This window comes from Molothrus ater, chromosome 2 (genome assembly GCF_012460135.2).
Source record: "Molothrus ater isolate BHLD 08-10-18 breed brown headed cowbird chromosome 2, BPBGC_Mater_1.1, whole genome shotgun sequence".
Lineage (NCBI taxonomy): Eukaryota > Metazoa > Chordata > Aves > Passeriformes > Icteridae > Molothrus > Molothrus ater.
The window spans coordinates 60,436,215-60,459,282 of record NC_050479.2 but is presented as its reverse complement, the minus strand read 5'-3'; the positions used below and the strand labels follow the sequence as shown (position 1 = coordinate 60,459,282).

General features: G+C 41.7%; 1 protein-coding gene across 1 annotated transcript; it reads right to left on the bottom strand.

The window, feature by feature from the left end:
* On the bottom strand, positions 1 to 22,409 carry TNFSF11 (TNF superfamily member 11). The gene is made up of 5 exons (XM_036385646.2): positions 22,191 to 22,409; positions 13,808 to 13,975; positions 7,313 to 7,358; positions 7,132 to 7,230; positions 1 to 1,985 (listed from the first exon to the last, which is right to left on the bottom strand). The coding sequence occupies exons 1-5, from the start codon at positions 22,407 to 22,409 to the stop codon at positions 1,564 to 1,566; spliced, it is 954 nt and encodes a 317-aa protein (XP_036241539.1). The 3' UTR covers positions 1 to 1,563.
* Positions 22,410 to 23,068: the final 659 nt, after the last annotated feature.

Here is a 23,068-nt window from a genome sequence, read left to right as displayed (position 1 = left end):
TCTTGGCCAAGCACTGTACAAGCGACAACTCAGGCTGCAGGAGTCTCCCCAGGCAATCTCTTGGCTAAAATCAACAGTGGCCAGCCACTGACTAATGTATAAATGGCTGAGGTGTTCTCAGCTGTCTGTCCTCATAAAACCTGCAAGAATATCTCTTAACTCTGCCTTTCATCTGCCAATGCTGGCAGAAGGGTGCAGAGTTTTAAAAGCTACAGTGGGAGACAAGAACAGGCAATGCAATGACATAAGCGTCTCTTTTTCAGGAAACTAAGCTAAAAAATTTACTGCTCAATTGCAGAATTTGACACTGGCAGATTTTGTTGTAGGAAAATATGCCTGCTCAATAACTATAAATATCCCTAAAACATTTCTAGGGCTTACTACGTATTAATTTTTTTTTAATTTCATTTTTACATAATGCCAGCTTAATTACCCTCCAGGTTTGAAAGGCACCCAGTGACCAGCATTCAGGTATAATTACTCATGGCATTGGTGTGATTTCATCTCCCTTAATACTGACAAGTTTAAAAGAAATGTATTAAGTTAAGAAGAACAAAGATATATATTACATTTGCTAATTGCAAACAATCTCTTATAGCTGCATTTTTTCCCATTGGGATTAAAAAGTGCACGAGTTTAACATGTCTGTACATAAAAACAGTTTAAAACATTAAATATACAAACAGCAAGAGGTTTTAAATATTTTGTATCAAATACTATAGGACAATATAATTTACATTTTTTTTACACAAAACATTACACCTGAAATATAACTTTAGATATTACAGAATATAAAAATACATACTTTTTGTTTAAAAAAATGTATTTGCAGGTTCTGGCACAAAGTAACACTTTAAAGGCACGTCATATTTTGGCAATCTATATTTGCAATTAACTGTGCAACAATAACAACATGACCTGTAATTAACTTTTTAGAACTGCAAGACCAGATGATCTCCCTTCTTCCTGGAATGGCCCTATTAATCAGGGAACAGTTAAGTTGGACTGTTTAAGTGTTCTCCAAGCCATTTCTGCCATGGTCTGAGCTCTCCGACCCTAATCCAGCAAAGCATAATCAGCCCTAACTCAGCATCTGAAAAGCCACATCAAATGCAATCAGATTAGTCACACTTTCATCATCTTTGCTGTCTCAGGGTCAGAACACTCAACCTAAGCAAAATGGAGCCCTAAAAACAAGTTGGGAGCCAAGTTCTGTCCTGTCTATGTTTGCACCCAAACTAGTAAGGGTAACCAGGGCAGAACTTGGCAACAGAAGCTCAATAATTTTAATTGTTTTGATTTCAACTACAGCAATGCAAAAGGCACAATGACTAGTGAGGCCAGTGGAGACAAATGAAGTAAAACTGCTTTAAGACTGCATCAGGAGAACTGTGTAATTTTGCCCTTCCATGTATTTGCAGGACTCCCACTGGAATTTACATGGGACAAAAACGTGTCTTTATACGGCTTATACAGATGCAATTGGGCTGCAGAAGATTTTCAGTTCTTCAAGTTGTTTTTGGACAACTAAAAACTCAAATTTTCAGCACACTAAAGAAAGATTCAATCTAAATCCCTAACTTTAAATGCTCCAAAGTAAGTTGCTTCTTGCGAAGAATCCAGTAGCAATGGGTTTGATACCTGGATACTTATCATTTCTCTGGATTTTAATTTAAAAAATCCCCCTACATTTACAGAATAAAAATGAAATTCTGAATTCCCTGACCAGTATTTGGTGCTTCCTCCCTTCATCAACACATCAAAGCGCCTTATTTTAACGTTTGTTTTTATCACATAAACCATCAACTGAAGCCCTCTTTTAGTCAAGTTTCCTGAAGTTTCATGATGTCTAAAACAAATATTGGCATAAAGATAGTAAAATCCATCTTGATTAACAATCAGTTTTCCATCGTTGAATGTCATATTTGATAAGTTTGCCTGGCCTTTGTCATGATGCCAGGATGTGAGGTTCACTTTGCCAGTTCCTGGAGATAAAAAAAAAAAAAGGATTATTTACAAACATAAATGATAGGGCTTGACAAACCCCAACATTTAGAAAGCAACTTCTATGTTTTCAGAATCAATAGCAACTGGAATTCTATAGGCTAAAGTGAATATGAAACAATTATGATAAAAATTCCTAAAAAGAAAATGTCTTTTCACACCATACGTTCCCAGATCTTGCTTGGTACTTATAACTGTGCCCTCCCAGCAGAACACCTGCTGAACTATGGTGCAAAACAGCCTCTTGGCCTATAGTTTGATTATGCTAAGCAACCATGAAACAAGCTCTGCTCAGGCATTGCATTCCACCTAAAACTTTAGTCAAGTTACAAATAGTTGAGAGGAATGTGAAAAACTTGTTACTGGTCTTTAACATGCAGGTGTTGAAAAGGAATAACTAAAGTTTGGAAAAAAATGCTGAACTGGCAAGTCCCTAAAGAGAAAGCTTAGGAAGCCTTCCATATTTTATGTTCTTATGACTGTAGTGGTAGAAAGGTAAACATACTTTTCATTTGATAACACCAAAAAAATGGGGAAAGGTCAGTACAGTTGTGCATCTTTAGTACTACACACTGAGTTGCCTAGACTTCACACAGCACTTCAAGTATTTATGACAAACTTCCTGATAGGCACAAGCCACTAACATTCTATTATTCAGGGTAACAGCCAGGGCATAACACAACAGATGGTGGCCAACTTATCCCCCTAACCCCTAGTAATTTTCAGCACACAAGACTGACCCCACTTGCTCCCTCCCACAGCAGTGTGTTCACGTAGGTACCAGAGTACTGTGCACCTCAGCCTCACAGTGCAGCTAAATGCCTGCTTGAAATATTCAGTACCTTATTCTCCCAACATGGAACCAAAAAACAGTCCATCCTTAGCAAACTTTCCATGGCACACAGCAGGGCACAGTGCCCTCTCCTTCGAGCATGTACAGGAGCATGCCCCAGGAGCCCACCGGGTCTGTGCAGAAAGGGAGGGGAAGTAGGAACAGGGGGATTTGAGAAAGATGAATCTCCCCTAACTGCCAAGGGCAGCAGCTTTTCCATGTGAGAGGAATACTTCAACAGCAGCCCAGAACAAAAACCTTCTGGCATTCTTCCACAAAGACAGAAGCAAAAGCACTGTCAAAGGCAGATCACAAATCGCTGCTCCCCTATGGGTCTAGTGCAGCCAGGTAGAAATTATGAAAGCAAGAACAGACAGAGAAGCCAACTTCTCTGCAGTGCCTCAAAAAAAACATCTGAAATCCATCAATTAACTGGAAAAGACAGCAAGATCTTAAGTCTCTGAGCCTGCAAAATATACTGAGTTAGGGGTATCAGAGTGCACCTCTGAAGAACCGGGAACAGCTGAGGAAATTACAGAACTTCATCTGCACAGCATTAAGTCTGGAAGAAGTACTGCCCCGTGGAGGGGGGGCTGTCTTCAAGATGAGGAGGACAGGCAAAAAATCACTAGCTGGATCAGAAGATAGGCACATTAGATACAGGACAGGGATGCACACCTATGACAGAACAGAAAGGCATGCCATGATTGCCTGGTGTCACACTGGGTAGTTGCTAGGCAGGTTTTATTTACCTGACAAGTCAACTTTTTAGTTGCCAGTCAAGCTGCAATTTTGAAGAAATCCTCAGTGGGAAGATGTTCTGCTGAAGAAAGGAAAAGAAAGCAAATAGATGCTACAGTTGCTTGTAACTGAGAGAGGGGCTCTGGGTTACACTATTTGGTTACACTATTTGGATGCTCAGGGGCAAGAGATGATGGGTGATGACCCTCTCTGTTTTGAGCAAAGGATGTGTACAGATAACTTCTGGAAGTGCAACTTCTGGAAGTGCCTTCCAAGCTATATTATAATGCTGTGATCATGTGTGCTGAAGCAGACAGGCAGTTTGCCACAATTCAGAGTTCCAGAAGAGGTGTGCCACAGCCAGCAGCAGAGCACAAAGATGCTCTAGTAGGGGTTATGCCACACAACCTGTAATGGAAGGAGCAAGCAGGTTCTCAGCACTTCTGGTGGTAACACACCCAGATTTGGAGACAGCAAAACAAGCAGTACCCTGGAACATAGGAAGTGCAGGAAACTGGAGCATGTAAGTGCTGGATCTGCTGTCCATGAATGTTATGTATCAGAAACTCTGACACATAGCCCAAGCCATGGGACAAACAAAAGTGCTGCAATACAGTATCTACTGGAAGATTACTTTGGAACCATGAAAAAAACAGCACAAGCTAAGTCCTGTTGACAGACAAGGAAATGGCTGGGGGATAATGAACAAAATAGCCCTCCAGACAGGGCAAAAAGCTTTATATAAGAATTCAAGATAATGCATGCTTCTTCTCAAAACGGAAGATAAATAAAAACAATGTCTTGCTTTTTTGTGAGGTTAAACTAAGACTAATACAAATGAGTTAAATAAAATTAATTAGCAAGAAGGAGGATGATGTGAGAGGAACAGGGGAGAAAGGAGCCCTGTTTTGATAATTTGTTTGCACCCTAGTAGCTTTCAGTATAAATAAAGCCTGAAAAAAGGACCAAAGTACTGTTTGCTCTGAAAAGTCTTCTGGAGGCAAAGGGCAGCTAAGTCAAACCTGCAGCTGTAAATAGCTCAGAATACTACAGCATTTCCTTAGACAGCTAAAGGTATCAATTCACACCCCAAATGATATATTTAACATTTATATTTATTTCTGTTCGCGATTTTCCCCTTTAAACAGTGACTAATTTCTGTAATCAATTTATAAACCAAAATTCACTGTTTTCATTTAAAACCTAGGTAGCATTTATAGTGAACTCTGGTAAAAACCAACCAGCAAGCATCCAGCTTTAACCTAAGGCAGCAAACTTAAAAATACACACAGCAAGCCAAACCACTACTGCTTCTGTGCCAAAGGGTGGGTGGGGACACCATGATCTGAGAAGGGTAATTTCCCCCCATCCCTTGCACTATCCCCCAGCTGCAAAAGTGCACTTGAGGCCTGACATTTTTGTGAACCAAGTCAAAGCAAAATGTTCTCTCACAGACACTGCTCAGTTCCCCTTCATGAAGGGTGTTCAGTAGAAAATTGCTTAAAATCCTGTTTCACAGTGATGAAGACTTTTTTTTTTCCCCTGGCACTGTTTATTCTGGATGAGTTCAATGACAGTAGAGAACCTTAAAATACTAAGAATAGATTTGTCCACTCAGGGATGGCAGAAAACAATTCAGATGGATTTCAGACATGCAGGGTAAAGAAGCAAAGGAAGAAAACAAATTCCCATTTGCAGTCAGAGAAAACAAGATGGGAGAGGAAAAACTCCTGGTGACCCCTGAGGCAAATTTTTCTTTCTTTATGCCTGTCACTAATCTCTGTGCTACCCAGGCAAGTGGGTACTGCCTCATGCCAGTGAGCATGATATTGAAGTGCCTCACAACCAGCAGGTTCAGAGTTCCTTCTATCCCTAAGGATGCAGCCCCTCACTGCTGCAATGCCCACAAGGGCTGCAGAAGCTGCGCTCATGGATTAACTCCTGGCAATGCTCTTCTGAAAGAGGCAAAAGCCAGATCAGAAGGAAGTACATGCAGCAGCTCATCACACTGACAAGGAGCTCATCTGCAGAAAAAAATAACAATGTCTCCCCAGCCATCACCCATAGATGTGCTGTGCCACATCCTTGAAGGTTAATGCAGCAAAGCACAACTGTAAAAATTATCAGCTGCTGTAAATTACAGTTGTAAAATTACAGTCTACAGCAACATCCAGCTAAGCAGCAAATAAATGAAAAAAAAGGATTTCACAGACTGTAACACTGACACACACTCCACTTCTGCAGATGAGTGATCTGTTCCTATGACTAGCAAATTAATTGAAATCTTCCAAAGACAAAATGCTAAGGCAAGTTTACTGATACTGAATCCTCTACTATTGACCTACCGAAAAGTAGGTCAAAGCCAAAATCTGACTAAAATAGAAGATTGTCAGGAGGCATTTGAGCTAACAAGAAAACCTGTGGAAGTTCTGACTGCCATCTGACAAGCTGTTTAAGCTCTCTGCTATAAAGCTCTGGATTGTAGCAATGCCAATGCACTTGAAAGAATCCTATCCCTCCAGGCAAGAAACTGTACAGAAGTGCTTTGTCTCTAAATAGAGCATGAGCAAGGTATTACTATGCAGGCTGCTAAAATCTCAGATTTCAATTCTCAACACACCATTCCCCTTTGGTTTCGTTATATAAAACAGAAAATCAAGGTGCATAGCTCAATTAACAATGAGTTCAACCCTGCAGAACATATAAATCTTCAGAGAAAGAAGACAGTGGTGATCAATGCACCCCTTCTTAAGATCCCCTACCTAACAGCTTCAGAAAAAACTCTGGTTTACTTCTACCACACCAACTGTTGAGAATACAGCATTGAGAACACAGCAAAAAATCTCAACTGACAGTGCCCCAGGGCAAAAACTAAAACTGTTCTAACGCTATCTTAAAATGTTAGGAATGAATCTTTTCCTCTGGAAAGTGTTCCAAGGCAACTCATGTCTTGTTCCCTGGTATTGTACTAGCAAGGATATTCACAAAGCCATCTGAATACTTGTGTGCAGAAAATAAGAGCTGTGGCAAGATAAAAGAATGACATCCTCTTACCACAGGGGCAGATAAAAGCCACAAGAACAATTTTTTTCCCCCTGCCCAGTAGTTTGGGCAATGTTTGTGCTGGTACACGCTTGTATGTATGCATGCACCCTCATGGCTGGCGTCCAGTGGGAGTGAAAAACTCCTGATGGGCCGTACAGGCCAAAGGAAAATGGCAAACTTTAGAGGAGAGCATTCAATGTGGATCTTCCTCACCTGAAGACAGCACAAAGGGACAGGATTTGCCCCTCAAGAGGTTGGTCAAGAAAAAGGGCAATTTGAAATAGAGGCCACTCCAAATCAGCAGAAGGCTGATACAAAGGGGAGCCATCCTCCTTTAACCACTACTCCTGCTGCCTCTGAAATCCTTTAATGCATCCAATTTATTCTGACTATCAAAAGCCATTTCTGAAGTTCCAGTCTGTTGCTGTTTTGCTGAAATATCTTCATATACTTCACTTTTGATACATTTATATTAGTACTGGAAGTATTCACTTAAAAAATGAACTTACCAGATGGAATATTCTTATCATCAATAATGAGATGGGCAAATGGTTGCTTCTCAGGTTTGTTCCTCTTGTACAGTTCAAGTCCTAATGCCTCCATTGCAGCTAGAGATAAAAGAATTGCATTATCCCAAAAAGACAAGTTTAATGGAACTAAAATATTGCTTATTCATAAACCAGTATCTACCTTTTTCTGGTCTTGGTGGCGTTCTTCCCATAGCACGGTGGACTTCCTAAAATGAGAAGGAGACATTGCTTTGATGCTTTCTTGGTTTCATAATAATGTTTAGTTTGCACACTTACAATAGTCTGTGAATGTATCTGGGGACACTGTTCCACCTGCAGCACATTCAGATGTCTGGGATATAAATTATCAGATTTACATGATTCATGTAACAGGCACACACAATCAAATTACACCTAGTAATTTGGTAATTCTAATAAAGGTTCATAGAAATGTTAGTATGTATGATCACTGCAAGATTTTACTGTAGTGGTGACAGCACATTTCAAACCTTTTCTACTTACTGTACTTGGAATATTTCTGTAAGCATAATGGAACAATGATTGATAAGAAGGCATCAGATCAAATAATAGAATTTATGAACTGATGTAATAACTTAGATTCTAAAGGCAAGGAAAGAGGCATTTCTATACAGGAACTAGTGTGTAATCACTCTAACAATTAAGGATAGCTAAATTCTGAATTTCATTTGTGATGAGGTGAATGCAAACCTCCACGCCTCACCATTGGCCTCACCAACAGGGAAGGCTACAAGGCTTTACAATCAAGGCTCACTTCTAACCAGGTATGCAGGAACTGAAGGATTAGGTATCATCCATACGGGACCAAAGGGACTGGGTGCCAGACTTCAAAAGGGTGTAATTCTTAGCTGCAGATACATTTTAACATGAATAAGAACTATGCTACCCAGACCCAAAACCAGCACAAAATGCAAACATCAGGCACCACAAAAAGCTTTGCTTTTAATCATTCACACCTCCTCTCGAGAAAAAGATAAAACCAGCAGATTTTAAAATTTAAGCAGCCTGTTGTTGTTACAAGCCTAGACTAAGTTTAGTATTAAGCTCAACCCTCAGTTCTGTCTCCCTTTTCCCCATGACTCTGTCTGTTTTCTAAAAAAACAGGGGTAATATGTTGGTTATTCTGAATACCTCATATCATGGAGCTGTCAAGAAGGTGTTTAGTAAAAGGAAACATTTTGCTGAAGACAGCCCTCTTTGAACCTAGGAGTGGTCCTTTATATCATCTTTATGCCTCGCACACTGCTATTTGCCTGATTCAATCCATGTATATGAAATACATCTCAGATTTGGCCAGATCAGCAAAGTCCCACTGTGCTCTCAATCACTGGGCTGTTTCAGAATTTGAAATCCTGCTCTGAATACACCTGAAGTCCTGCTTTTATGTAGCTTTGCAACCGCAGTGAAATATGTAGTGCCTTGGCTGGTGCATTTATTACTCTCGCTTTCCACTTTCAGTAGGTGTTTAAATGTTAAACCAAAATGAAAAGCCACAGTAGTGTGGAAGTTGTAGTATGACTATCAAAGCATAATGCTTCAGCTGAGATATGCTGATTTCATAGATAAGAACCATGAAGATGCTTTTTGCTGTAAAGACGAGAAGAAAAGCAGAAGAATCACAACTTCAAAAGCAGCAAAACTCCCATCCACTTCCTGCATTACATTCACTTTGCTTCTCTGATCTTCCTACTTCAATGTCAGTTCTAGGAGCACAAAAATGAAGTGCAATTCTAGGAGCTGCATGTCAGCATCAGCCACTAGCCACATTTGAGTAAGAAATAGGAAGATGACAAGAGAATGCAAGTACTAGGTACTGTGAAAAACGACAAAAGCCTCCACCCTGAAGAGAACAGGATGTAAGGCAAAAAGAGCCTGGGAGATAGACCACATTCTCAGAGATTATTGCAGCAAACCTATCTCAGCCCTTTTTCCCTTGAAGGAGAGACATATTTGTCCACTTGCTTTCTTACTGGAAACTTCTCAGATGTGAAGTTTGTTTCAATATCCTTTCCTTTGAGAGGATGTGGTAGTGTCCTTGCCTGGAAAGCCTACTGAGCAGATCCAAAAAGAACCATGTACATTCTAATCTCCTACTATCTAGACTTGGTACTAAGAAAAAAAAAGAAAAATCCCATGATTGATAATTGCTCGGCCCTTGAAAGGCCTGAATTGGTGGACTGCTATTCTAGTTTTAGCTTACATTTTTCTTAGGAGCCTCCAGTTCTGCTTCTGCACATTTCCAAAGATGTTCTAGCTTAAGCAGCTGAATACCTCATCTTCTGAAACCCAGCAGCCTGACTCAGCTCATCTTCCACACGGAATGGCTCTGGTCCTCATGAGATCAGTCTGAGCTGCTCTCCTTCTAACTGGTGGTGGTGCTGTTCATCTGCAGCTTCACCACTCAGTAAGCAGGACAGCTACCCAGGAGGACCTGGGTCCACAACTCTCCTTGTATGGAATTCACGATTAGCTCAACTGGTTAGATCATGGCACTAACAACACCAAGGCTGGGGGTTTTGAGCCAATTGTTCATTGACTCTTCTGTGACCCTATCACTGGGTCAGAAGTGGCAAGACTGTGGCCAGAAAACAAAATCCTCCAGCAGCTCTCTAAGCTCCAGACTAGCGTCAAGTTCTTTACTTGATTCTGACCAGCCTCATCAAAGTTTGATATCCTTTCTGTTATGTTGCCCCAGCTTCCAAAATGAAGACAAAACACATTAATTAGTCCTAAGAAAACAGATATGGAGTTGTAGGTTTCCTCCTAAAAAATAAGCAGTTAAACACGTCTCGATTTTTTTTCTTACTTGATGTTCATACAGTTCCAAGGTGCTGATACACAACCTACCTTAAAAAAGCATTTAACTGTATTTGCTTCTGACCCTGAAGGACATTTTTCAGTGGATGTTTGAAGGTAGCCTCTTAATGGGATTATAAAATCCCCTGGTATTCTTACTGCAAGGAATTAAGAGCTGTGATTTCTCAAATCACCAAAATATCCACTGTGTTTTTTAGCTCCTGAATGTTCTTAGGTGTCTCATACTTACTCACAATGTAAAGGCTCATTAAGGAGGCAAAAACAACTCAACAGAACCCGTGACTAAGACATTGCTATAATGGCATGAAAACTGCTGACAAAACATTACCAGCAACTTCTCAAGACTGCCATCCACAAAAGCGTGTGTGATACCAAGCTGTTCAGTTATTTTTAGCAGAACTGTACACAAAAATCACCCCACTCTTCATCTTATGATAAGCTGCACTTGTACACCTTTGTCATTTGCTCACTGCCCACCAAGTCAACTCTGCTGGCCTGCTTCCCACATTCCAACCTCCTCCACATACTCACTGTTTAAACAACAGACAAGGAGTTAGTCACAAAAATGAAAAACACATCTTCCCTTCATCCAAAAAAAAAAAAAAATAGAGGCCACTAAGAAGCTCCAAAACTTTCTCATTTTAAAGTTAAAAATCATATTTTACGTGCCTGGAAAGTTGGGAACTGCTCGCTACCTCATCCACAGCAGGCTGCAAAAATACCTGCTGCTCTTGAACTTATGTCCAGTGCTGAGGATGCAGAGACAAGGCTACACCTGAAGACATGACATTTGTGAAAGGTTTTTAGTCTCCTTTAGCTTTTATCTAAATATCTCAGAATCTACTTTGAGCAACTCTAAGTAGCCTTTAGAGAACAATGAGAAGAGAACTTCTGGACACTCACTTATTGCTTCAGATGTGATCTTAAAGCTTCTTTAAGCACTTGACTCTTTTATTACCAAGTGCTTTAAGTACAGCTGATACCAGGAAGAAGTATCTGATTCTCTTGCCGGAAATTCAGCAATCTGAAGAATGCTAATCAGGAAGGAAGTAAAATAAAAAGTACATGAACCTATATTCAGACTGTAGTTTAGAGACCAGCAATAAAACCTCTCTCCAAATGAGTAGTCTACTGCTTGCAGGAAAAAAAAAAAAAGGCATGTAAGGCTGTAGGGTGGAAACCTACAAAATTGTAGGTGAAATTTTAACAACTTACAGCAATCACTTGTGAAACCTTTACTTGGTCCATAACTATGTGCTCTTTAAATGTCTGCTAAGTATATAGATCTTTCTATAAATGCTGCCCTGGAGGTCTAGCAAAGAAGCACTCTGTTGCCATGTGGGAGAACAGCTTATGCCTGAACTCCACAAGCAGCTAGAACCTGGGAGCCCTGCCAAGCAAAGTTACTTACAGATTGACCCAAGATACGTTTGTAGTCCTTTCTACTTCAGGCTCATAACAGACTTCATAAGGACTGTGGTTAGAGCATCTGGACTGCCAAAACTTTTTTAGGGTTACATGGAAAAAAATTAAGCAAACAGACTGGCTAGGAAAGTATATTATTTGTCTGCTTGCAAGTTTATATGCAATATTGAAAATATTCTCTCTACTTAGTAAGCTGATCCTTAAGCATAATTTTTATCACAGCTTATGTTAAGGAATCAATCATTAGATTCTGATTAAAAGGAAAAAGCTATTACTTTTTCAGGAGACAAGTATTTCTAGTCTGGACCTTGCAGCCCTACTACACTGGTTTTCATAAGAGCACTTCCACTTTCAACATCAATCTCTGCTTTACATTTAAGCACTCTGTCTACAGGTGTGCAAAGAAAACCGATGAGAACTGGCACAGGAAGCCAGAAGCTGCAACCAGACCATAAACCTGAGCAAAAGAAATTTGTCTATTTTCATTTCCTGAACAGTTCTAATTGCAAAAGACAATATATTAAAAAATTAAAAACAGAAATGGTATTTTGTAGTGCTCCCTTTTAGTCACTTAGCATGCTGCCAGTTCAAATAAGGATACTGGTTCTTAAAACACACAAGTTAGATTTTTTATTCTCCTTAAGGAAAGTGAAGAAAGCACAGACAACAGGAAACCTCCTTTAAGTCACATTAGCTGGATCCACACACAAAGGAGTGTGTGCAACTGCAAGTAAGTTATAGCTGCATCTCTGCTCTTCATTGTTGCAGGGTGACTGAAAGGCAGAATTTACAGATGATGATAAAGTATAATTCTGCCTTGACACTGTTACTTTCACTTCTCTGATGTACTGACATGATGTAAAAAGCCTCAGGTCACCACCTTCCTATTTCTTTCTTTTTCTGTCATTGATACAAGATGACAAAGCATCCAGACCATTGGTGCAACTGCTTCATAAGCTCCATTGCATTCAAAGGAAATTCAGAGTCTAATTACTTTGGCAAGGGAAATTTTATTGTTCTCAAACTAATAGTGATCAGCCAAAAAAGTTATCCCTACTCACTACTTATCCTGGCCACGGACATTGCAGCATTTAACCTCCATCCAGACTGGCAGGATATAAAGCCTCAGCTAAAGCCAGTGCCTTTGTTGAGTAACCAGCAGCAAATAACCAGAACACAGAGCTCCCCATTGACTTACTGTAAAAACTCCTTCCTCTGTCACGAGTGAAGGAGCAGCCCAGCACACAGCACATATGTAAGTGCTTCGTGAGAGGCTGTAAAAAATGCAGGAGGGAAGAACTAATCCTACAGACATAACCCTTTGTTTCCCCCTTAAGCTCTTGAAGGAGGTGGCTAGCAAAAGAGACAAGACTCCTATGTCTCTCTGTGTTTTGTTCACAAAAAGATCTGTCACTTAGAGTTCTCTGTTAAAACCAAACATCACATTAGCACAATTCAAATGCTGTAAATTTAAGTCAAGTAGAGTCCATGCTAAAGCATATGTGAATTCAGCTCAAATCTTATGAAACTGCCAGTCCTATGAAGATGTGAGGCAGTAAAGTTGTAATGGGTCTGATAAGCCAGAAAAACCAAATACCATAGCAGTCATCCATCTGTTACACAGCCCATAATTAGCACTAAACACTATAATGAACACAAAAAGAGATCAAAGGCAGTAACTGCAGTAAAAGGGGATTGTGGCATATTTCCAGCTTGCCTAGGCTTCTTCACTAGGCCTGACTTCTTTTGTCATTTGTGTTGGGAACAACCTGTCATTCTCAATTCCTGGACAAAGACCACCCAGTTATCATGCTATGGCCAAGTAGGTCTTTTGCCAGTGTGAGAATGGCCTGCACAGAACTGGCAAAGTGAGCAAAACCAAAGCAGGAACTGAGCCTCATTTTAGACCCAGAGCAAGAAACAAGAGCAAATGAGAGCAAATGCTATCTCCTTTTCCTTCAGGCAGTATTTTCCTTGCTGATGATCTTGACTTAAGAGAATCTTGTTTGGAAGATTCCCTTGAAAACAATGTGGAACTGACACTTGTTATGAGCATCTGGAAAACCTATACAAATATTAGCGTAAATGACTACTGTTCAGGCCCATCCAAATGTCAGAATGGGTAATCCTACTTCAATCAGTTTTCTTAGTACAACTTCAAGTCTTCATTTCTTAAAAGAAAAATAAAGTAAATAAAATGTGCCTGAATACAGAATTGGTTAGCCACTGCCAGATTCATCAGCAAATACAATACAATCCTAGATAAAACACCAGGTGTTACTTAAACACCAGGAAATAATTTAGAGAACTCACCTCTGAATACAGATCTCGGAAAAAAAACGTTTTAATTTCAACAGGACCATGAAATAAAGAACACACTGTCTGTGCCACTTACCCTCTGCACAGCCCTTTGGAAAGCCTGTTTCACACTTCTACAGGATTCTGGCATTAACTTCACTTCTTGACTTTCAAAGGAGGCATCATGCAAATCTGTACTTTCCTGGTGTCCAAAAAGTGTTCTGACACAGTGTGCATGATCTTTTGAAATTCTAGTAGGGTCCATCTGAAACAAAAACATAAGCAAAACCACAGTTCTAGGTGTTAGAGACACTTTTCAACCACCTAAAAGTTTGGCCCCTGGCTAAGTTTATTATTTAAATTCTCATTATAAGCAGTGTAAAGAGAAAAAGTTCCTAACACCCAACAAACATGTGAGATAGGAGAATGAATTATCTCCTGGTGCTGCCTATTTAATTAGCTTAGACTAGGTACGTGATTTTCAAAACATAAAGAAAAATCCCATTCTTATGGTAAAGTCAATAATTTTGAATTCTGTATTTCAACCACTCAGGGCAATATCACAGTTATTTTAGCAGGAAATATACACAGTTATCCTACTACAAAAGCTATTCTGTGTAAGATGACACATGAATGTCAAGTAGAGAAACATGGGGACAGTATGTATGTGTGTGTATAGCACATCATTTTCAATAGAAGACACAGAAGTTATCTCTGAAACGATTTTATCATTGAAATTATATCACTGAAGCTGTCAGTCAGCTATCACTGAAACTGTTTTATGGATATGGATGTGCTCATGGTGGATAGAGTTCATTTTCTTTACAGTGGCTGGTATGGGGCTGTGTTTTGCATTTGTGACCAAAACAGTGTTGGTAACACAGGGATGTGTTTGTTACAGCTGAGCAGGGCTGACACTGAGTCAGGGCCTTTCCTGCCTCGCACCTCACCCCATCCCACCAGAGAGAGGGCTGGGGGTGCACAAGGAGCTGGGACAGGACACAGCCTGGACAGCTGACCAGAACTGGCCAAAGGGATACCCCAGACCATATGGCATCATGCTCAGCATGTAAACATGAGGGAAGGAGCAAAGGAGAGGCATTTGGAATGATGGCATTTGTCTTCCCGAGTCATTTTATGTCAGCTGTCCTAGGGATGGCTAAACACCTGCCTTCATATTCTGCTTCCTTTGCATGTGCAGCTTTTTCTTTACCTTTTAAATTTTCTTTATCTCAATCCGTGAGTTCTCACTTTTACTCTTCCAATTCTCTCCAGAATGCCATCAGGGAGTGAGCAGCTGTCTGAGACTTAGCTGCCAGCTGAGATTAAGCCATGGCAGTGGCAAAAGAAATAGTCCAAAAGACAGCAGACAGTAAAAGTTAAAGACCAAAAGATGACTGAACTGCACCACAAGACACCTCTGCATCACTGGACAAGGCATGGTAAGTCTAGAGTATCTGCAATACATTTTTATCAATCAGTCTTTGTGACTGAATCAAGTATATTTTTAAATCCTCTGTTCTATCAATTAGATAAATTGGAAGACAATCCAAGGGATTAGGATTGTACCTTGATAGCACTTCATGGCACAAAAGCTATTTAAACCATTTCACCCTTTTTTTTCTCATACTCCAAATCCATTACACTGAAGAGATTAACAACCATCTTTCGGAGATGGCCTAGGACTCCCAGAAATTGTTCTCAACTCACATTCATTCTGCTTTTACTTCTGGCTTAAATAAGGGTTTTTGCACCCAAACTCTTAGTCTAGGCTCCCTAACTGTATCAGCTGGCCTATTTAAGAACATTGACTTCTGTCTTTCTTTAGTTGGAAAGAACACTTTTACCTGAGAATTACGAGAGGTTATTTGTATCAGCAGTGCAGTAACACTAAGACATTATGAATGGTGCCTAGTGTTCAGTTTCCTTTAACACAGAGCTGAACAAAACACCATATCAAAAGGAAGTTTTTCACAATACAAAATAGCCAGAGTGAATCAAGCATATCATTTACTCACAGGAACATAAACTCAACTCCCTAACCCCCCAAAAAAGAAATTAGTTAACTTAAAAGTGTAAGGTTAGGATTACAGCGCTGAATTAAAGTCTACACCACCCAGGCAGCCACCCTATAGTAGCACACAGCAGAGAGACACTTGTTGCACAGACAGCAGTACCAAATGCTGCCTCCTCCATCACGACCCTTCTGCTCAAGTCTCCAGATGGGAAGCTCTTTGCCCAATTAATTCAGACCAGTGTCAGATGCTGTAGCCTGGTTTAGCTGTCTCAGTCATCCCTGCAGGTCTGGAATGAAACAGGTCATAGAAGGTTCACCTGATCATAAGATGCCACAGCATTGACCAGAGGGGTAGTGATGAATTACAGAATGCCTTGGAGGCAGTAACATCTTCCTGTGATGGCCTGACACAGCTGAATCCCCATAGAAAATCTGTGTACAGCCATTGTAGCTCTATGAATTAAGTGCTAAAAACCTACACTAATACCTTCTGAAGTCAGCTAGTGCAGTGCAGCCTCATTAACTGCATAAGGAGATCTAAACCAGCACCTCTCGGCTCTCACCCCCTTCACCACAGAACTTAATTCCTGGATTTCAGTCTCCTCTTCTAAATCAGTAACAAGGGAGGAATTTTTGCTGGCCTAATTTCATTTAAGATTAGCTCCCCAAAACCAAGTCACTCCACCCCAAAACCAAGTCACTCCAGATAGATCAGATAAGCATTGGAGTCAGTACAGGGATAGGCATAAGAATGAAATATCAGGAAGGCAGCACTAGTTTTAACTGACTGTAAAACTGCACTCTCCAAGCATCCCTCACACTATATTCCACTTGCATTCAGAACCCAGAAAAATCAACTAAAATAAACTAAACATAACAAAAAAAGAAATAAAATAAAAGAAATTAAAAAGAGAAGCACAAAATGTTTACCACCAGCTGCTAAAAGGCAGTTAATGCAGAATGACTTGGGTTGGAAGGTACCTTAGATGTCTCTAGTGCAGCCCCCTGCTTGAAGCAGGGCCAACTGTAACTCAGGCCAGGTGGGTTAAGGCCTTTTCTAGACAAGTTTTGGAGAATGTCCATCAGGGAAGACTTTCAGCTTTCTGGACAAACTGCCCTAAAACTTCACTACTTCCAGTGTGTAAAAAAACCTTGGTTTTATATCCTTGGTGCAATTTATGACTGTGCCTCTTGTTTTTGCTGCACATTTCTGAAAAGCCTGTCTTCAGGTAGCTAAAAACAGTGATTAGCTTCCTTCACCTTAGTCTGTTCTTTGTCAAAGAATCCAGCTCTCCATTCTTTTATACATGATGGCTCCTACCTGTCACAGTGGTTTTCTGCTGGACACCTTCCAGTTTGTTGATAAACTTCTGGTACCGAGGGACCCAAAATAGGACCCTTTATTTCAAATGTAACCTCTCATGCTGGGATCATTAGAGACCTGACTGAACTGATGTCTCTTAACAGGATCTGGCTATCTGAGTCTTCTCCCCTCTACACAAATCACAGAATAGAACATAGAAAGTTACAGCAAATAACTGCCAATAAATACTAACTTGTATCAATAATTCTACTAGACAGACACTACTATCCCAGTTTTGGATTTATTAAAACACATCTTCTGAATTACAAGCAAGAGAACTAGGTTTTACAGCAAAAAATAATGAAATTTGTAAAGGCCTGCGTGTTCAGCATGACAAATCATGCCAGCATAGACTCATTGCTATCAGAAATCATTCAAATGTGTCACACAATACTGTATCACAACAGTAACAGCAGATTGCACAGAATCCCTTGCTCAGTTTACAGTTTATCTGCTCAAGGCTTAAGACAGAAATCCAGCATCTCTGCACCTACAGGTGAAAGACTGAAGGCTTAATGGAAACCAGCTGACAGTTTCGGCAACCTGGAGCTGTGCAGCCCACCCTGACAAAAACTGCAAGTCTCCAGAGTTACTGCTTGATAAGGGGAAATTCTGATCTTGGGACCACCTAACCCACCTGCTGCCCTCACCTTTTCCAAAGAATACCTTCAAGAATAGTCTTCACCACATTTAACTACAAAAATCAGCTCACTTGCCTGAAAAGGACTTCTCAGAAATCCTGCATCATAAGTCTTTACAAAGAACAGGCACTGAACTACCATGGCTGTAAACAAGCACTACCAAGCATTGAGATCAAAACTGGGGAAGTAGTGATGCACAGAAAAATTTCCAAGAGAGTTTTGAGAAGAACTTCTAAAGAATGAGAAAATTATGATGAAAAACCAGAAGCAGCTTGCTAACTTGCAGGGTAGGGCACCTTCAGCAAAAAGTCCTAAAGATTTACTATCTGGAAGAAATATCAAGATGCAAACACAAATAAAGGCGAAAGCTTTATAAATTGTGAAGTATTCTAAATACCCTAGAGGAATTAAACAAAAGAGAGGAGTGTCTAGCTTATTTTTAATATCTGCTTTGCCTGACCTTGAAATCAGGTCAGACTGTTCAGTGCCCCCAGTTTTCAGCATCTCTCATCATTCTAGTTGCATTTCTGGACTCTATTCAGCTACTTCAGGGCAGCCAAAATGAACTCCAGCATCATGGGTTAGATTACCTTACAGAATTAAGAACCAATTTTCTGATGTAAAAAGGACTCAGTTTGGTTTTAAGAGATACAATACATTCCACCCAGCTTTACTATTAAAGTTTGCATCAATTATGCACTGTTACAATATTTCATTAAATACTTCCTCCTTATAATAAATGTTTAAAATCTATACTTGCACTTTTTTCAAACTTAAACCACTTTCCAGACTATCAAATATCACTTTGCACTCCATGACCTTTCTTAAGCACCATGAAGGGGTTCTTTCAGGCTTCTGAAAGATGTTAACAGTCCCCAGCAAGCTGTTTTTTCTGTTAGCCACAATGCTCACAAAACTTCAACTGAAGTCTGAAAGGTAATAGTTTGAAAACATACCACAAGAATTCCACATAAGCATGAAATAACAATAACAACTGATCTTCCAGATCACCATTTATCCAACTGTGACCTCTTGAATCTGGTAGAATACTTGAAATTTGGACAGACTTTTTTTTAATGGGAAGAGTGCACACTCTTGGAGGTCTAGCTTAAACTGTGGGCATTAAACACCCAGCCACCACATTTCATTTTGAGCAGTTTCAATTTGCTTCACCCCTCTCCAGCTCAGTCAGTGTTAGACCAGATGCCTACTCTTTTGAAATCTAAGTGCACTAAGGAAATGGGCCAGAAAGAAAAGCTTAAAAGCTAAGCTTTTGGAGACTATACCTCAGCATTTATCAGTCAAAGTTAAAGAAAATACTTTTCTCACCTTGTGCTGTGCATGAGTCTCTATAGAATGATGACCTCCAGCTGCTCTGGGTATCTTAACTAAATTTTCATGGCATTTTTATAGATAATGATAAAATATACCTCAAAGTATAGGCAAAATAAATGCTTAAGACCAATAAATTGTTTTATCGCTTAATTTCTTGGATTCAGTACACTGCACAGGATAGACCAGAAAGCAAGGATAAAACATGCTAATGTTTTTACATTTCAGTACACTATTATGAGAATGCTGGTAAAATTCAAACTTGTTGCTTTTTTTTTTCTTTCTTTTTCACCATACCAGCTCATTGTCTCCCTTGCACGGCACTGCATTATTTCTTGGCCACAAACATGTGTTTACCCGTGAAAACCTAGTGTCAGTCTTAGTTATGTGTCTTGTGAAATTCCAAATGCTCAAGCCACAAAATAAACAAAATTAAGGAAAAACCAAAACCTCAACTATTGTCTCAGCTTATACAATGTCATGATCCAGCCCAAATGATTTTATGCGAATACAGACAAAATGTGAGTGGTAAAACTGAGTCAGAGTTTACTCAGACTCTTAGATAAGGTTTAAAGAGCTTCCATAAGATATATAATTTCTTAACATCAGCCTATACAGTCAAATCTTCCTAATTCACATTTGCTTAATTTACCAAGCAAACAATTCAAATCTTCTCATCCACAGCTACTACTACTAATGCCTCATTATTTCAACAAAATTAATTAAAAATAATTAAGTTCTGTTATTAAAGTACAAATGTAGATAGATGAAATTTACACTGAAAAGGCCAAATTGAAGTAGCTTAATAAAATCAAAGGTCACAGAAATCTTTCCAAAAGAAAGAGGTCTGATCATGTCCCACTTAAATAAAATAAATCTAAAAGAGTGTGAAATAAGAATTAACTGCTGCAGGACCTACCATGTTTTTCTATCTATATTATTCCACAATTAGAAATGGTGAACAAATATGAATTATCATATCTTCTTATAGTGAATTACATACTTAATTCAAGAGTATACTTATTATTCTATTTTCCATTGATGACATTTTCTCCATTAAAATTTTTTAGGCAAGGACTTCAGTCAAGCCTACATTGAGTTATATCACCTCTTTAGATGTTTTAGAAATTCAAATTTATGAAAGACTCCATTCAATAGCACTACTCCAAATCTACAGGAACAAGAAGCTAGCAAGAGAATTAAGCTGTCAAATGCAGAATTACACCTGAACCATGCCATTTTTTAAAATCAAGGAAGCAGAAGAAAAATAGCCATTATGGGTTCTTTTTACCCTTTGTTAGGCACACATGAAACCCTGACATGTTCCTATCAGGAAGAGCCTTTCATAAGGGGGTACACTTTGATTAGTTGTTTTGATTGCAATAGCTCTCAAGCCCCCTAATGAACACATAGCTGTGCATCTCTGAGCTGTGTTTTGACAAGAATGTCTTTTCAGGTTCATGAACATCTGGAGTGAAAAACATTCCCCTGTCACAAGCTGAAGCAGGCATTAATTTATTTCACTGTCAAGCAAACAAGTAGCTTTAAGCTACTTTACAATGAGTCCCAGAAATTAGATGTCACTCTTCTGAAATATACAAGTTATGATTAACTAAGTGGTGTACTGCCATTACATTTTATTTTTCGAAAAATGGAAAACACAAAGCAATTGTCAGTAAGAAAATCTGAATTAGTCTGCATAATAAATTATCAGCAGCGTTACTGTATATTTGACAGTCACTCATCTGATTAAGTGGGTATACACTTGTGCAACACCTGCTTTCAGAGTGCACTTAGTTAAGAAATCCAGCCTGCTACCTCAAGATCAAGTGCCTCTACCTAGAAAGTAAACCGAAAGAAACAGGTTTCCAGTCTGTGCCGACTTCAAATGAAAAGTACACACAACAGAAGCACCACTTCCATGACGGCAGTGAGAGCCACATCAACAGAACTAGCTAGCATCCGACAATAAAGCCAAGCAGAAATCTAACACCTTGCCCTGAGAACCAACCCCCTGGCAGCTCCCCACTTCCTCCGAGAGGGCTCAGCTTTGCAGGGCAAGAGATGCAGCAGCGAGGGAATCCAGGCAGCCGAGCCATTTCCAAGAAGCTGACTCCTCCGCTCCCCGAAAGCCCAACCGCTCATCCCCTTATCTGCCCCCACAGCGACACCTCCCCGCGCTCCCCTCGCACGCACCGCTGCCTCTGCTGAGCCATCCCGGCACACTTGAGGCCTGGCAGGTGAGGTGCGGCTCTCCCAGGCATCCCCAGAATCCCAGGAAAAGCTCCTGAGCCGCGGCAGGCGCCTCTGGCCGATGCCCACGGGCACACAGACCCAGCTCCTCTGCAGCGCCCCTGCGCAGCCTGAGTGACAAACCATCCATCACCAGTGGTGTTTCGTGACGATCTTTTTTGTCCCTAAAGCCATTTCTCCTGCTGCTGAGACATTTAAGGCAGCCAAAGACCTCAGCCATGTCACAGAATCACTGATTATGCGGAGTTGGAAGGGACCTTCAAGAATCATCGAGTCCAACTCCTGACCCCACAGAGCACCATCTCCAAAAATCCCACCATGCGCGTGAGAGCCTTGTCCAAACATTTCTAGAACTCTGTCAGGCTTGGTGCTGTAACCACTTCCCTGGAGAGCCTGTTCCAGCGCCCAACTATCCTCTGGGTGAAGAACCTTTGTCAAATACCCAATGCCAAAATTCTCTACAGTGGGTAACTGAAAGCTAATCATTAAAAACCAAAGCCCTGCAAGACTTCAGGTGAAGGATCATGACTAAACTGTTTCTCGAGTCAGGGAACCCCTCATATCCAACCCGGCGGCGAAGCCCGGTACCCCAAAATGCACCCGATGCCCGGAGCGCTACCTGGAACCCTCGTAACTGAGCAGCTCCAGTGATCAGGGCACAGCACAAGCTGGGCAGGGCACTGGGAGCCCATTGGCCCGACCCATCTCAGAACTGGATCAACTTTAGAGACAGATAAGCGTCTCCTAAAACTTTTTGGTTTGTTTTTATTTTATCCCCTCGATCGCACCGGAACGAGGGCCTTGCCGACTTGAGCAGGGTGCGAGGCGGCCGTGCTTGCCTCAGCGGGAAGCGCCCGCGCCAGTTCCCGCTTACCTGAGCTCGAAAGTAGAGGAAGAGGGCGACGCTGCAGACCACCTGCCCGAGCCCCAGGAGGACGAGGGCGGCGAGCAGGGAGCGGGACGCGGGCGGCGGGTGCGGGTGCGCGGGCGGCGGGGGCGGCGGCGGCGCCGGGGCGCTCTCGTGGGCGGCGCCGCTGCCCAGCTCCTCGGAGCCGCGCAAGTACTTGGTGTAGTCTCGGCTGGCGCGACGCATCGCAGCTCCGCTCCGCTCCGACGGCTCCACACGCGGCTCCGCCGAGCTCCCCAGCGCCGGCAAACAACCTCACCACCCCGGCCGGGCACCTCTTATAAACGGGGCGGCCAATCAGCCCCGGGCGGCGCGCCCCTGCCGCCCTCCTCCTCCTCCTCCTCCTCCCGCCCGCCGCCACACGCACCACCGCCGCCCCCTCCTCGCCTCGCCTCCCCGAGCACAGACCGGCCCCCGCCGGCCCGGGTCGGGCCCGCCCCTGCCCCCGGTGCCCCGGCCCCGCCGCCGGGCAGGTCGCCCGGGGATGGCGGTCGGCGCTGCCCCGCCCCGCCCCGCGCAGCGCTGCCCCTCCGGGGTGAGCACCGCGGGCAGCCCTGCCTCCGCCGCCTGCTGCCCCCCCGCACCCTTGCCCCACTCAGGTTTGCGCTCCACGCAGGCGGCCCCGTCAGCCGAGGCTTCCCTGAGCCCCTGGGTGCATCTGCAGGGTCCCTGTCCCCTAAATTGCCGGTGTCTAAAGTCAGCGTGCACCTCGGGTGCGCATCCCCTGGCCCCTTTGCTGGGTCCAAGCCCTCAGGGGACCAAAGGGCTGCTAACCCCTCCCAGTCTCACTCGCTCCTCACTCCAGCCAGGCTAAAATGAGCACAAGTGCTGTTGACTTGCGCTGT